We start from the raw sequence: 14525 nt of genomic DNA, 5'->3' as shown, positions 1-14525 counted from the left end.
ACTCCAATGGCTTCCTTTCTATGAAACTATTTTTTGATATTTAAAAATCCCAATTGGTTTTCTGTTCCCAATTGCTTGTGCAACTCCTTTTCCCAGTTGTCTGTGTGGTAAAGAACTGAAGGGCTTTGGTTTCCCTCCTTGGCCCCCAAGAATACTTCCTCTTCCCTACTCTTGCCTGTCTCTTCAAATAGTGGTGTTCTCCATTTACCCCACAGAATACTGCAGGGCTGCTCAGCCCGGCACTGGTTTTCCTGTTAAGCAGCTACAGCCACGGCTGGGCAACAGGATCACGATAGATCCTCCCTGTGCCTCGTGCCTGCATAAGCACCATGGGGAACCTCAGTGAAGTCGCTCTCTCCCCATTTCAGTCCTCTCTTTGAATCTAACTGATATTCTGGAGAGGACAGAGTTGCACTCAGCTTCTCCCATCGTCCAAGGAAAAAGAGAGTGAGTCAGCCCATCTCTCTCCCCCTCTCGGTTTCTAACTTCATCAGCTGCTGGCAGATCTGGGGCATTCCTGGCTCACACACATCAGTTACGTGCATTGAACCTGTGCCGGTGATATACCTCATTTGGACCATGGCCTCACATAACCCTAACACATGGAGCAATATATTCCTTCCTGAGGTATTTCCTCCAGAAGCCTTCCCTGTATTAGTGAAACCTTATAGCTGGCTGTAAAGAGCTCATGCTCTTCAGGGAATTTGGTTTATAATTGGATTTAGCCAATGATACGGAGAGATGAAATTATTGTGGTCAGGTTATTCTTTCTTCTCTCTGTCCACAACATTTGCTTTGTATGTGGAAAACTTGTCAGCAAAAGTATCTTCCATTGAGTCTTGATTTCCAGTTATCAAACCTGCAGCATTTTTCACTGCACTTTTTCTGTTTGCTCTGCCATGATGCTGTTATTTTGACCTGCTGGAAGTCAGTGGAGAACCTGCTCTCAGATCTGTCCGAGGAGTAGAGAAACATTGCTGCAAATAAATCTTGTGATTTTCACAAAGTAAAATGAAAATATTTGAGTTACAAGCCCTTTGCACTCTGGGCTGTTATTTTTGCCTAACACCATGCGGAACAGTGGAGCTATGTTGTTGGAGCTGTGCCGATGAGGGCATATTGTTTTGTTAAAAAAAAAAAAAAAATCCACAAATCTCTATGAAGCAGTTCTCTGCACAGCTCACTTCTGGCTGAAATGCAACATTGCAATAATGCAAGAGTGTCTTGAGAGCTGAGCACTTCCTGCCCTGCATGCAGCTGAGGCACAGGAAAACGTAGGGTTCTTTCCACGTAAAATGGTTTTTGGTTTCTGTCCAAAGAAGCATTGCTGGGAAGTCTGACATCACAGCACAAATTGGCATGGTGGTGGGGAAATGCCTCCTTCATTTTCCAGTTGCGGCACTTAGCCAGAAAACTTTCTTGTTATTCCTTTCATAGTTATCTTAAAAGACTTTTTTTTTTTTTTTTTTCTCTTGCAGTATTTCCTACAATGAAGCAGTGGAAATTTTGAAGCAAGCTTCTCAAACTTTCTCTTTCAAGCCAGAGGTAGGTAGTTGCCCGCTGGCTTGTCCCTGTGCCTGTTCATGCACACAGCCAGATTGAACTTTGTAGATCTCATTTTTCTCTTCCTGATACCGCAAGAGTTGTTACTTTGCACCAGTTATCTGCCTCCTGGGGTGTTTGCTCGGTTGTAACCCAGGTATAACTTTTGCCCTTTGAAGGTGGAATGGGAGCAATATAAGGTGTGAGTTCTGTAGCAGAAGACCATGTAACATTTGCAGGGAAGGAAGTGATGAGTTTGCTGTTGAAGGACCAAGGCTTTGGCAAAAGCACTTTCTCTTTTTGCCAGTAGTGCCAAGTGTGTTGTGGATTCAGTAAGAGTCATCTAAGGAGGGTTGCTGTAATAGTCCTCAAATAAAGGAATGATATTAGAACAGCACCAAAAGTTCGACAAGGACTAATAAGCCAAAACCATGTCAAAATACCATGTAATCTAGGTGTAGGGAAAGGGAATCCCTTGTCTTTCCACAGTACAGATGTTGACTGGGAGAAAGAATCACGTGCTGGTCTTTCTAACACTGTTAGATTATGGTTTTCTGAAAATCATATTTTGCCTCATTTCAAACACACACACCAGCAGGGAGGGCATTCATGGTGGTGCTCATCTCATGTGTATACTGATTAATCTTTATCTGATTCTGATGCTTTGAGGAAAATAACTCACTGGGTGAAGCTACCTTCGTAGCCAGTTGGGTAGCTGTCTCGTCCCTGTGTACAAGTGGGTGTAGAACCTGAGATCCTGTATTTGTACTACCTTGATCTGAGACAGCAAATTCAAGATATTTTGAGATGAGGAGAGTCTACAGAATATCTGTTCCCCTTTCCGCTTCTGCTCTCCCAATATTCTTGGCGCATTTATAATGGACTGGAGGTCTCTGGTCAAAAGCCGCAAAATGTATAACATTGCTGGAAGAAAGGAGAAGTGAAGAACATTGCAAATGTCCAAGGTTTCTGTTAACAAAGAATTGATTGGTAGGATACTGGGTTTTCTTAAATGAGAATTAATGTAGCATGTAACAGGACACAGCAGGGAAGAGAGCAGTCAGCCTAGTAAAGCTGCTTTCTGTATACCAAAGGTAATACTGAAATAAGGCTGATTTTTGAGTAAGCTGATTTTGGATAGGTGCCTATTTCCCTTAAGCTATGCAGAGTGTGGTTTGGGGGTTTTTGTTTGGTTGGTTGGTTTTTTTTTCTGATTTGATACCAGATGCTTGGGCTTCATGCAGAGATGATCTGGCCCTGGTCTGTGGAAGTTAAACCATGTTATTTTCATTGCTTTGCTCTGCCTTAAAACTCCTGAAACTCTGTCTGCTTAGCAAATTTTCCCAGTGGCCTGTGTGAGAAGTTGACTGTGGTTGGTTTCATGTTATTCAAAGCTGCACATCTCTCCTACGCAGGGATTTTGCTGTGTCTCTTGCCACAGGCAAGATGCACCAAAGCAAGATCCCAGGTCCCTTTTTCTGTCTTTACAGTGGGGCTGTGACCTCCAAACAGAACATGAAAAGTACCTGGTGAAGCACTGTGGTGAGGTTCCCGTGTTTGTGATTAACTACCCGTACAATCTCAAACCTTTCTACATGCGGGACAATGAAGATGGACCTCAACACACAGTGAGTCCACTTCCACCTCGTTTTTTTGGCAAGGTATGTGTCTTAGCTACTGATAGATAGACAGATGAGGATAGTCTTTTGTTGGGCCTCCGGTCCAGAAGTCCAAGATAAGACGTGACCATCAAGGTGATCCTGTTCAGTTGTTTTCCTGTTGTAGAAGAATTCTATGATTCTATGAAGTCCCCAAAGCAGGAAAAACAGGAGGAGGATTCAGGCGTTGGGTAGCGTTAAGTTTTTGCTTAAGTCTTTTTAAGACAGATTTGCCATAGTTTATTTCTTTTCCTGGTAGACTTCTGTACTACTAGGTGAAATGCCTAGAATTGGATGGCTCCAAGCAGCCTATGATTCTCTTGTCATCCAAACCTACCATCCATGTAATCCTGAAATGGCAGATGGACACAAGACATAAACTCCTCCTCCACAAGTCTCATTGTTGAAGGTGTTATTCAAGCAACTGCCCCACCGTGTGCCACTGTCGCTTCACTGGCTTTAATTCTAGCAACAGTTCAGCTGTAGGATAAGAGAAGTAACTCTACAAAACAAAACAGAAGAAAACCAGCCCAAACGTAACAGCATAGGTGATAGCTCTGGGATCCTAACACTTGGATCAGCACATCAGTGCCATTGATCCATTGATATCGTTACCACTAGAGCTGGCTCAAGGAGTGGGGGCAGATGGGGTAAACATGAGTTACAAGGATCAGAGCACCTTAAACTTTAAGGGAATCAGGACTTTGGGAAACTTGCCCATGGGTTTTTGCCTCCTTGTGAGCTGCTGTTGGGTTCTTTGTCCCCTGCACAGGCTCGCCTACGTGCACAGGTTGTCACCAGAGTAACCTGGTGGGATTCAGTTCACACCACCGGCTGTGGATGTCCTCAGTCTGGAACATCACTGCACTTGTTCAGGTTTTCTGTAGGCTTACTGATTTTTATCATTGTAAAGTTCCCTCCCAGCCTTCTTCTGTCAACAAGGGACTTTTCAAGCATTTGCAAATACTTACCTAGGTGTCCTGGACTCAATAAAAGAATTACAGTAGCTTTTTACAAACAGCCATCCAGTGTCAACTGTACTTCTGCTGTAGACTGTATGGCTACATGGCATGACTTACGTTAGGTTTCTTTCTTTTAAGGTTGCTGCTGTTGATCTCCTCGTATCAGGAATAGGGGAGTTGTGCGGAGGCAGCTTGAGAGAGGAGCGACTGCCCTTCCTCGAGTCACGCTTACAGAGGTACGGAAAACGCACAGGTGCCGGGAGACTAGCCTGACCAGGAGAGTGTTTCAGCAGCTCTCAGTGGTTGGCAAGACAGAGAAGTGGAAGGGCAACTAACGCTATTTAAAAAAAGCCTATTTTTGTCTTTGAGATACCTATTTATTTGAGTAGGTGATTGCAACTGGTGAAGAAGTTCTTGTACTTCTGTTGTAGGTATGGAAACTGCCTCCCTGTTTTAGTTCATCAAAGAAGAGTTTATTTTATGCTAGGAAGCCAGGGCAACAGAATGCCTCAGCTCTGCTGGGACTGTATGGAACAGGGTCTTGTATGAGGCACTTCATCCTTGAGCCTTTTTTTCGCAGCTTTTGTGACTGAGAGTGGATTGCGAAGGTGGAAGTTGTCACGTAGACAGAGCTTAGATAGATTTGTCATCACATTGTGTAACTGAGGAGTTGCAGTTTTAGTCGGAAGCTTTGCTAGCAGTGATGCAGCTGGCCTCAGCGGCATCATTTAAGAGAATACAGTTCTTTGCGAACAGTTTGGTGGGAAGCTTCACTGGAAGTGCTTGGGACCTGTACTGAGTCATATGGCTCTTTCCTTGCTGCTTTGTTCTGGATCATGTGACTGTGAGTAATTTTCGGCTAAATTCAGTGTCAGAATATCAGAGCTGCTGTTTAGTTAACAATAATTGACATTATAGATGGGGTAATTCTCCATAGACAATTACTCCCTGGATCCTGTCTGTTCAAAAGAAGCTTTCATAACTCAGATGAGTCCATTTGGACCAGTCATACACTTGTGCAAAGCAATTTTGGAGGAGGATTAATCCCAGAGTAACATCATTTGCACATTGGGAATGAATTTGTGACTTAAATCAGCAGCATGCTCACAGAGATGTATCTAGTCAGTGGAGAAGAGCAAAATCCATTTCGGCATAATGAATCCAAAAGGCACAGGGCAATTAAAATCACCAGAACATTGGTTCTCAATTTGTGCTGTAGGATGATATTATTCCCTACGCTTCCTGTTAGTCTCCCTGCGAACTCTCCCGAAGCAGGCATGCTTCAGCTGAAGCAAAGTACAATGTTGCCTGCTGCACTTTTTTGCTTGAAATTTTTGCTAGTGAGATCTAGAGTCCACAGCCCTCAAGGTGTGAGGCTGCAGGAGTGGTCCTTGTGGAGGCTGAAGCCAGACTTTCCTGTTTGTCAGGAAAGTCATGGGAGGTATTTCAGGCTACACATGGGGTGTGTCTTCAGTGACCTTAAAGTACAGCTCTGCATTGAAGATGACCTGGAAAAATAACACCTCTTTTCACATGTTTTTCTTTATTTTGAGTAGTAGGGATCTGATCTGCTGAGCCCAAATACTTCATTAAGGCTTTTAAGTTATATTTCCTTCAGACCCAGCATAACTAAGAGAGATAAAGAACGGGATTCTTGTCTCCTTGTACACACTTCACACAATAGCTCTCCAAGTTCTAGTGAGGGATAGCTGCAGTGCACTGAAGAAAAGTGGTCTTTCTTTGCCTACAGTTTTCTGTTTGTGTTGAGAGAAATGGGGGGAAAAAACCCAACAATTTCCCTCTGACTGTGCCAGGGCAGGAAAAGGGGAGAGGGTGCACTAGTGGCAATCAGAAAAAGGCTTATTTTATTTAGTAATTTTACAGAAGTTGACAAACATTAATAAAGCCGTGGGAGTTCAGTGGTTTTATGCACTACGGAAGGGGAGCCACATAGCCACATGTGCAGAGATTTTGACTCACTCATAAATGAGGTTGGCTGCATGTCCTTGTAAATTTAACGTTCGGGCCTGTACTCTCCAGACATTCACAAGCAGTTTACTGATACGCTTAAAGTTAAGAATATGCACAAATCTTTGCATGAAGCTGGGATCAACCATGTATGTTGACAAAACAAACTTCATATTTTAAGAAGCATTTTAGGAATCTGTTCAAGATTGTCTACCGATTACCAGAACTGACAGCCACTGATGGTGTCTTCCCTTAATTTCCTGCCTTTCCTTTTTGGACTGAGTTTAGTCACCAGACCCTCTCTTTTCTTGTAGCATTTTCTTCCAGGCAAGTGCTGCTTGTGTGGATTCTCTTCTGTTCCTTTACTTACACGGGGTTTTCTTTTTGTTCCACAGATTAGGGCTCGCAGATGCCTACCAATGGTAAGACACCATCTTGATCTGCAAGCTGTATTTCTTCTTTTGAGACTCTTTAAAACAACTGTTTCATTTTTTTTTTGATCCTGTTCTTGAGGGGATGTTTCTTGGCCCAGTTGCCCTGCCATCACTGCCAGTCTAAATGGAACAGCCAGTTCATTTAAACTAAGTAGCATTAGATTAAATTTTGTTTATCTTTCCAATTTGTCCACTCACAGCACAGGTCATTCCTTTCAGGATTGCACGAAGTGGATTAATTTACAACCCATCAATGATTTTTGATATTAAATCATTAAGCTGTGTTTCATGTTGAATAGAATCTGACGGCCGTCGTATGAGATAAACAGGTTACAGAACCACAAGCAATTTGTGACCTTTAACAGCTCTATGAATAACTCCCTTTTCAATTGACAAGGCAATTGGGTCGAAAAATCTTCCCTAACAAAGCGGTTGAAGCAATTAAAACTGTCCTGCTAAGGAGACAGAACAACCTTCGAATTAACGGTTTAGCCTATTAAAACGACAGAAGGATCTTAGAGTTCCTCTTGACAAGTGTTTCTTGGTATGTACTGTGTCACAGCTACTGAGAGGTGATAGTGTGGAGAGTTTTAAATTTAGAAGAGTGTATTCAAATACTCTGCAGTATTTGGAACGATCATTAGGGAGGCTGCCTTGAAAAAAAGCAGAGTAAGTGTAGGATTCTTCACTGTCCTCTTCCTACAATATGAAATCACTTAGGAACAGCTCAGCGCATGGCAGACCTTTACATCATCCATTTGCAAACAGGGTGAATGAAGTGTCTTCCTTTATTGTTTGCGTTTATGGGCCAGAATACACCATATCACTTCATCTGAGGGAAGGATTATCCTGACCAAGGATGATCAGTTGTGTGCTTAGATGCTGAGATATAGCCTGAGGAAGTCTGGTGTTCAGTGGCAGAGCCTTCCAGCACTACTAACATAGCTCAGCCCTGCCTCATCCGTCCCTCAAAAGAGAAAATTAAGACATTGCCCGTCAACCATTTGCATTTTCCTGTCATATGTAGCAATCACATTCTGGAAATTCTTTTGTCCTATGATCTCATTTTGGAGACTCTTTCCTCTATTCCCTCCACTCCATCACAGATGATGTAACTTCCCAGAGAAGAGTAAAACTGTTGTTGCCCCCTGCCATAGCAGGGTCTGGTGTCCTAGGAAGGTGCAGGATAGGAGTAATACTGAATGCTTCTGGACTACAGTCCAGAATCTGCCAGAAAACAGCTAGGTGGTTTGCCAGTATCCATCTTTTCAGTGGAGGTGGGAGGAGAGACTGAAATTTATCTCCTCCAATTTAGTGATTGAATTTAGTCTCCAAAGCTGGCTCACAAACTCCTTGAAGAACAGTTGAGTCATTCCTTGTTAAATATAATATTTGCTGACTTCAGAATGGGCAGCGATATGAGATGTTGGTCCCTTTTGAAATCCCTTATATATTGCCATATAGAATCATAGAATCATTTAGGTTGGAAAAGACCTTCAAGGTCATCAAGTCCAACCATTAACCCAGCACTGCCAAGTCCACCACTAAATGATGTCCATAAGCACCACGTCTACCTGGCTTTTAAATACCTCCAGGGGTGGGGACTCAACCCCTTCCCTGGGCAGCCTGGGCCAGGGCCTGAGAGCCCTTTTTGGGGAAGAATTTTTTCCTAATATCCAACCTAAACCTCCCCTGGTGCAATCTGAGGCCATTTCCTCTTGTCCTATCGCTTGTTATTTGGGAGAAGAGACCGACTCCCACCTGGCTCCAGCCTCCTTTCAGGCCGTTGTAGAGAGCGATGAGGGCTCCCCTCAGCCTTCTCTTCTCCAGGCTGAGCACCCCCAGCTCCCTCAGCCGCTCCTCGTATGACTTGTTCTCTAGACCCTTCCCCAGCCTCGTTGCCCTTCTTTAGATGCGCTCCAGCACCTCTGTTTCTGCCTGTTTTCCTCTCCCACTAAGCATGAGGATATGGTGCTTCAGGAGTGCTTTGTCTGTAGGAGAATCATTGGGCAAAGAGGCAGCTGATGATCTGAAATACTGTTGTGCTTCTGCCCATTCCTACTTTTTCGAAAGCTTTTGAAAAAGAGTAGATAAAGGGACATGGTCAAAGTCCTCTGAATCTTCTTCAGTTCACTACATCTTTCCTGTCATGCAGGTTTCTTTCCATAAAGAATATGAGTTGCAAAAGTATTTGGCTTGATTCTGCAGAGTTATTTTATCTTATTTTCACACTCCTTCCTTTGAACTGTAGATAGAAAAGAGCTCAGTGCTGTAGGTGCTGATCTTGGCTAGACTTGGAGAGGTCTGTGGAAGTGAGGTGGGAAAGTCGGGCGATCAGAGTTTACTCTGGGAAGTCACTTGCTTTCTCTGTGGCCAGGGAGTATTGAGTATAATGCTTGTCAGCGGGGGTCTTGATCCTGGTTGTGGCCTCCAGGTGCCAGCTTAGCAGGAGCAATTACAAAGCAGGTACTTTGTGATGAACAACGTGTCCCCACTACCATCCGCTTGAGCAGCATTTCAGTCTTTCTACATGTAAGGCACCCATTTCCTCACTCTGATTATCATCATGTGCATCAACGGAGAAGATGGCCTCATACTGAACGCTTTACAGTTCAGGTACCTTTCTGATCTTCTGCTGTCATGCTGGTGAAAGTATACAGTGGCAGAGCGGGCGTTATCTGCTGTCGTGGAATGGATATTACTGTGTTGTCTTGGCCTTGCTCCTGCTCTAGATGGAGAAGATTGAGCTGTGCTGGGCTCTTTCATTTCTAATTTTCTTTGGAGGTTGACTGCCGGAGCGTTCTGTTGGGTGCTTGTGTGGCAAGGTAGGAAGGAGGAGTTGGACTTACAGAACAGCAGCACTGGTGAGCCGCTTGCAATCCACAGCCAGTGGCAGCATTCATACCATCCTTTAACCTCCTTCAGAGCCCAGCAAAAAAAGGTAGCCCATCGCTCTCCTTGGTAGGTGCCTGGTCCTGTTACTTCTGCTTTGGGGAGAAACCAGAGTGCTGTGCTGGGCCGTACGGAGGCAGGCAGAAAGTCAGTGCTAAAGCCAGCCAAAACGTGCCCAAGCCCCACGTGTGTCAATGGGAGTGTTTTAGATTGAACTGCCTGAATGCTTTCTTTGTGGATTCCCAAAAAGTTGTAGCAGAGCAGAACTGTCTGAAACCAAAGACAGTGTTTTACCCAGCATCAGAACCTGGTGATGCTTTGCATGTTTATTTCCTGAAACATTCAACAAAACGGTCTTTCAAATGACATTTCACTAGTAGTTTTTCATTACCCTCATTTTTTTCCTTTTTTTTCCAGTAGAATATTCACCTTCATGGACTGCAATATCTGTGTTCTTTCAGCCTTACTTTTTTCAAACTGGCTGTGGAGGCTTCAGTATAACAAGAGAGTTACATAAAAGATCAAGATTATATTTGTTTTGAAAGGAGACCGAAAAGAATACATTCTGCTTATGAATGGTCACTAAGAGAGCACTGATCTTCATAGTGCCTTGCCGTGCAACACAGGAGCTCGTGATGATGATAAAAGGGTGTAGATTTTTAAAAGGATGAAAGGAAATGCTCTTCTAACTTGGCACATAACAAGCTCCTGGAATTCATTGCTGGCGGACGTTGTTGCAGTACATACTTTAGTAAGATTCAAGTCTCTGAAGAACTACCAGTCCTCCAGGTCCAGAAGATAAACTCTGGGGCTAGCTGGGGTCGCAGAAACTTATTTCCCCCGTGGAATAATGTTGCACAGTCCCCCAGTTGCCAACGGAGGGCTCAGCTCTCCTCTTAAGTATGAGCTACTAGGAGAAATAGCTAGACTGGTTCATGACTGTTTTTGAGGTGAGAACATCCAATGTCTGGAGACTGTTGAATGAAGGAAAACCTCAGGGAGCATTTTCCAGCCTAAAGGGAATTTTCTCTTCATCTGCAGGCAGTTACTTTTTCTTTCATCTGGGAAGAATGGAAAATTTCTCAATTCCTTTGCTTCTTCTAAGCACAGTCATCAGAAAGGATTCACAGGCTTGATCCTCAGCATGTTTAATTCAATTGACTTTTTCCATTAACTTTAATGGGTTTTGTTTCGCTCCTTTTGCCAAAATGGCTTCTCAGAGTGCTTTGAGATCTACAGATGAAAGCCCTGGATAAGCAAGGGTAGAATTTATTATTATTGTTCATCTGGAAGAAGCTGAGTTATTTCATCTCCTTACAATGACTTTATAAACTCTGTTGCCAGCAAAAGGGGAGAAAAGATGCTGGGCTTAGTCTCGACTGTCTGCACAGGCTGAGATATGTTTATAGATGTCATCAGAAATGTTTGTGCTATTACTTATATTACTAGTTGCAGCTAGAGTTGTCACCAGCTGGTTTGCCAGTTCTGCTCAGAACTACTGAGCTGGTACAGATTGATCTGCCACAGCCAGCGCCCGTATCCCTCACATTTACGAGGTCTTTCCTGTTTCACAAGTCACCACCCTCAGCATCAGATCTGCCCGTCATCTTCCTTGCAAACCCTTGAAAAGCTGCTCAGTGGAGCTCCCCGGGGGCAGCTCCCAGTGTGTTACTGGAAATCCAAGTTCTTCGTAGTGCAGTCTGTATGAAGTGGATAGAGATGAAGACCACCGTACTGTTGCACAGTCTACGTGTTCATATCCTTAGCATAATCTTCGCCACAAGGTGTGGGGTGGGTACAACTGAGCCTTAGCAAGCCAAGCTGACACCCAGCAGCGCAGATAGAAAGCACGTGGGTCCCAGGGATCAGAAAACATATGTCCCGCTCTTGAGCCTGCTGTTCAGCTTGCAGCATAGGCATAACTGCGCTTTATCTGTCTGCGCTGGTAGGAAGAGGTAAGAAGTTCTGTGATTCTATGAAGTTCTGCTTCTGGTTTTAGTACTTCAGTAGCGGAAGGGAGGGGAAAAAACGCCGGGGGAAAAAAACTGAAGACTGGAATGAGTGCAATAAATGGCTTCCCAAATTTTAACGACTGTTAATGAACTGCAAGGAAAAATATTTAATGGTATAAAAGGCATATGGGCAAACTGAGTCCGCTAGGGTGATCTCTTGCAGCTGTAGAATTTGTTGGAGAGTATTTTTATTTTGCAAATAGAGGTGATCAGTGGCATTACTTTGGCTTCGCTCTCTTAAAATGTAGTCTTCAAGCCAAAAAATTCTGAAGTCCAAGCAAGTACACTTAAATATATATATATTTAAGCAAGTACACAACTATATATAATGTATATTTTACATATTAATATATATAAATATATATACACACAAATGTACTTTTTCCTTTCAGTTCATTAACAGTAGTTTAAATTTGGGAAGCCATTTATTACGATCAATCCAATCTTCGTATTTTTCACACTGTTGTTCCCCCTCTACTCCACTGCCTAAGTAGTAAAACATATATACGCACTTATATTTAAGTGTACTTTATTTTTTTTTTTAACTGGGATGATAAAATATTCATACACAAAGATTAGAAGCATGTAATACATCTGGAGTCACTCACTCCCTTACTAGTGCGTTCATATAAAGAAGGATAACTTTGTGGCCTCAGCAAGCTCAGAAGTGGCCCCATAAATCAGTAGAACCACTGAGCTGTTTTTCACTCCTATTAAAATAAAACTGTTGGTGACAATTTATAGCTGCAAATATAGTTCCTGTGCATCACATCAGCTACAGTCCAGCTGGGAAACAGGGAACTCTAAAGAAGAACCATCATAATCTTGTTGACACCTATATATTTGGAATATCTACTTCCAAATGTTTTCTGAGTTTTCTTGGTACAACAGGTGCTGTTCTCCAAAATGAAATGTCTTGTTCCAGATCTCATTTTTGGAGAAAATATGTCCAAGATTTTTTGCTGACTTACTGTGGAAACAAAATGAATCAGTCTGTAAGAGTGATTGGGGGAAAAGTAACAAAAAATCATCATGATTACCTTAAAAGAAAAAAAAATCAGAAGGAATATTCAGGAGATGGCAACACCTATTTAGGCTTCTGAAGAAATTACTGGAAATGAAATGACTTAGACTATTGAAAAGAAGACAGAAAATGAAGGAATTTATTGCAGAGCCGCTTTCAGCACCAGCGTGGCAAGGGCTAAACAAACCCAAGCAGGCAATCCACCTCCAACAGTGGGAATGTTTTGTGCTTCTCTAGGAACCAGGGTTTGTGCCCCTGCTCTGCGTACTTTAAATACTAAAACTTACAAAGACGCTTTCCATATGAGCAGAGCGATGATGTTAAAGCTGTTCTTCCCACCCAGATGAGTTCTTGCTCCTAAACAAAACAGGCTCTGGCTTATTGGCAAAGCATAGCTGCGGTGGTTTAAATGCATTTGCACTTGGGGTTTCTGTTAATACAGTTCTGCCTGTCAGGGAGCCGCACCTCTTCACACCCCTGACCAACGCCGGCTCTGCTGGCAGAAATCCACAGTGGTTAGGGTCGAAGGGAAGTAATTAAGATGGAAAGCAAAACCCTAGATAAAAAGCTCTCTGTAAGTACATCAGCGTAACCTTGCTGCAAATGTAACTGTCTGTTTAAATTACAGGTATCTAGACCTCCGAAAATTCGGCTCAGTTCCTCATGGAGGCTTCGGAATGGGGTTTGAACGCTACCTGCAGTGCCTCCTGGGAGTTGACAATATCAAAGACGTTATTCCTTTCCCCAGGTTTTCTCACTCCTGTCTCCTGTAGCTCAGCAGTTGACTCACGTGGAGCAAACTGCTGGCATGATTATGTGTATATAACATATTAGGATATGGCTAAGTGTGGTTTAGTAGGAAATCGAGATAATTTTTATATCAGTGAAACTTTTGGTAAATTCAATACTGGCTTATTGAAAATAATATATGTTCTGGTGAGATTATGGAAGCGCACTTGCAGTTAATTTGATAGCAGTTCATGTCTTCAGTGCACTTCAGGAGTATTAATAAATCCCACTTAACTAAAGGGTTAAGGTTCTCGTGAGACTGGTACAAGCCATGGAAATATGGAATAAGTGGTGTTGGGAAGTAGTGGGGATTTTATGTGAAATATTCATGAGGAGGTGTGACCTAAAATGGACTGGGAGCCAGGACTGCTGTGAGGCTTTAATAGACTTTAATTAAATGCCGGCACAGTGCTTTGAAGATTGAGTGTTATAAAATTGTGTAGTATTGTCAGGGCTGTGATGCACTTGCTCTTACGAAATGGCTACTGTAAAGCATGGTTCTCCCCACCCCAAGTTAAAAGCAAATATTGTTTACCTTGGAAAAATCGTCCAGACCTAGCAAGGAAAAATGTCCTATTTGAACTGCTGGAGCGAATTAGGTGAATGATGTTTGATTTTGTGAATCATCAATAAAGATGCACACTAGGTTGTTTTGTAACTCCGTATGGTTTCTTCTTCTGTTATAAAGCCGTAGCGCTCCACATCATAGTGTTTCCTTCAGTGTCTTTGGTAAATGTTTCCTTTTCTGTAGACCCAAATTAGTTGCACAACTTCTGCATGAGGTATCTGTTTTCTGTTTCCAGGAGAGCACATGTTCATAGCAGAAAGAAATGCTCGGTTAGATGAGAGTTCATTCATCTTTCCAGAGCCATCGTGCAGTTTATTGGTGGTTTTTGTTGTTGCTTTGCTTTTTTGCTGTTGTTATTGAGGAAATATCTCATGTGCTCATCGGACCAAGCGGTTTTCTCTATATTTTGAAACAACCAACATATGCTCCCAAGCATTGCATATGTATTAAGTAATTGCTTATCACCGTAGGATCTGAACTCCTTGCAGTCTTTAATGGGTTTATGCTCTCAGCTTCCCTGCCAGGTAAAGAAATACTCATTTCTGTTTTGAAGACAGGATTATGGGAAGATCAAGTGACTTGCCCAAGGCAACTGGAAACCAGTGGTTTATTTGGGACTTGAACTGAGGGTTTCCAGCATCCTCCTTCCCTTCCAAATTATCACAATCCAGCAAAT

The 14525-nt window shown here is 42.8% G+C and overlaps 1 protein-coding gene across 2 annotated transcripts in view; it reads left to right on the top strand.

The window, feature by feature from the left end:
* NARS2 (asparaginyl-tRNA synthetase 2, mitochondrial) overlaps window positions 1-13933 on the top strand; it is a 55724-nt gene extending 41791 nt beyond the window's left edge. The window contains exons 10-14 of one of the 2 annotated variants that reach the window (XM_082305140.1): window positions 1479-1545; window positions 3033-3170; window positions 4301-4398; window positions 6526-6552; window positions 13121-13933. In XM_082305140.1, the coding sequence (XP_082161266.1) occupies window positions 1479-1545; window positions 3033-3170; window positions 4301-4398; window positions 6526-6552; window positions 13121-13265 (475 nt within the window). In that variant the 3' untranslated portion in view covers window positions 13266-13933. Of the gene's footprint in view, window positions 1-1478; window positions 1546-3032; window positions 3204-4300; window positions 4399-6525; window positions 6553-13120 lie in introns of both variants that reach the window. The other variant, XM_082305139.1, reaches the window with a different exon arrangement.
* The last annotated feature ends 592 nt before the right edge of the window (window positions 13934-14525 follow it).

The sequence above is a fragment of the Platalea leucorodia genome (genome assembly GCF_965183815.1).
Source record: "Platalea leucorodia genome assembly, chromosome: 2".
In the NCBI taxonomy this organism is placed as follows: domain Eukaryota; kingdom Metazoa; phylum Chordata; class Aves; order Pelecaniformes; family Threskiornithidae; genus Platalea; species Platalea leucorodia.
This window is presented reverse-complemented; position numbering and strand designations above follow the sequence as displayed.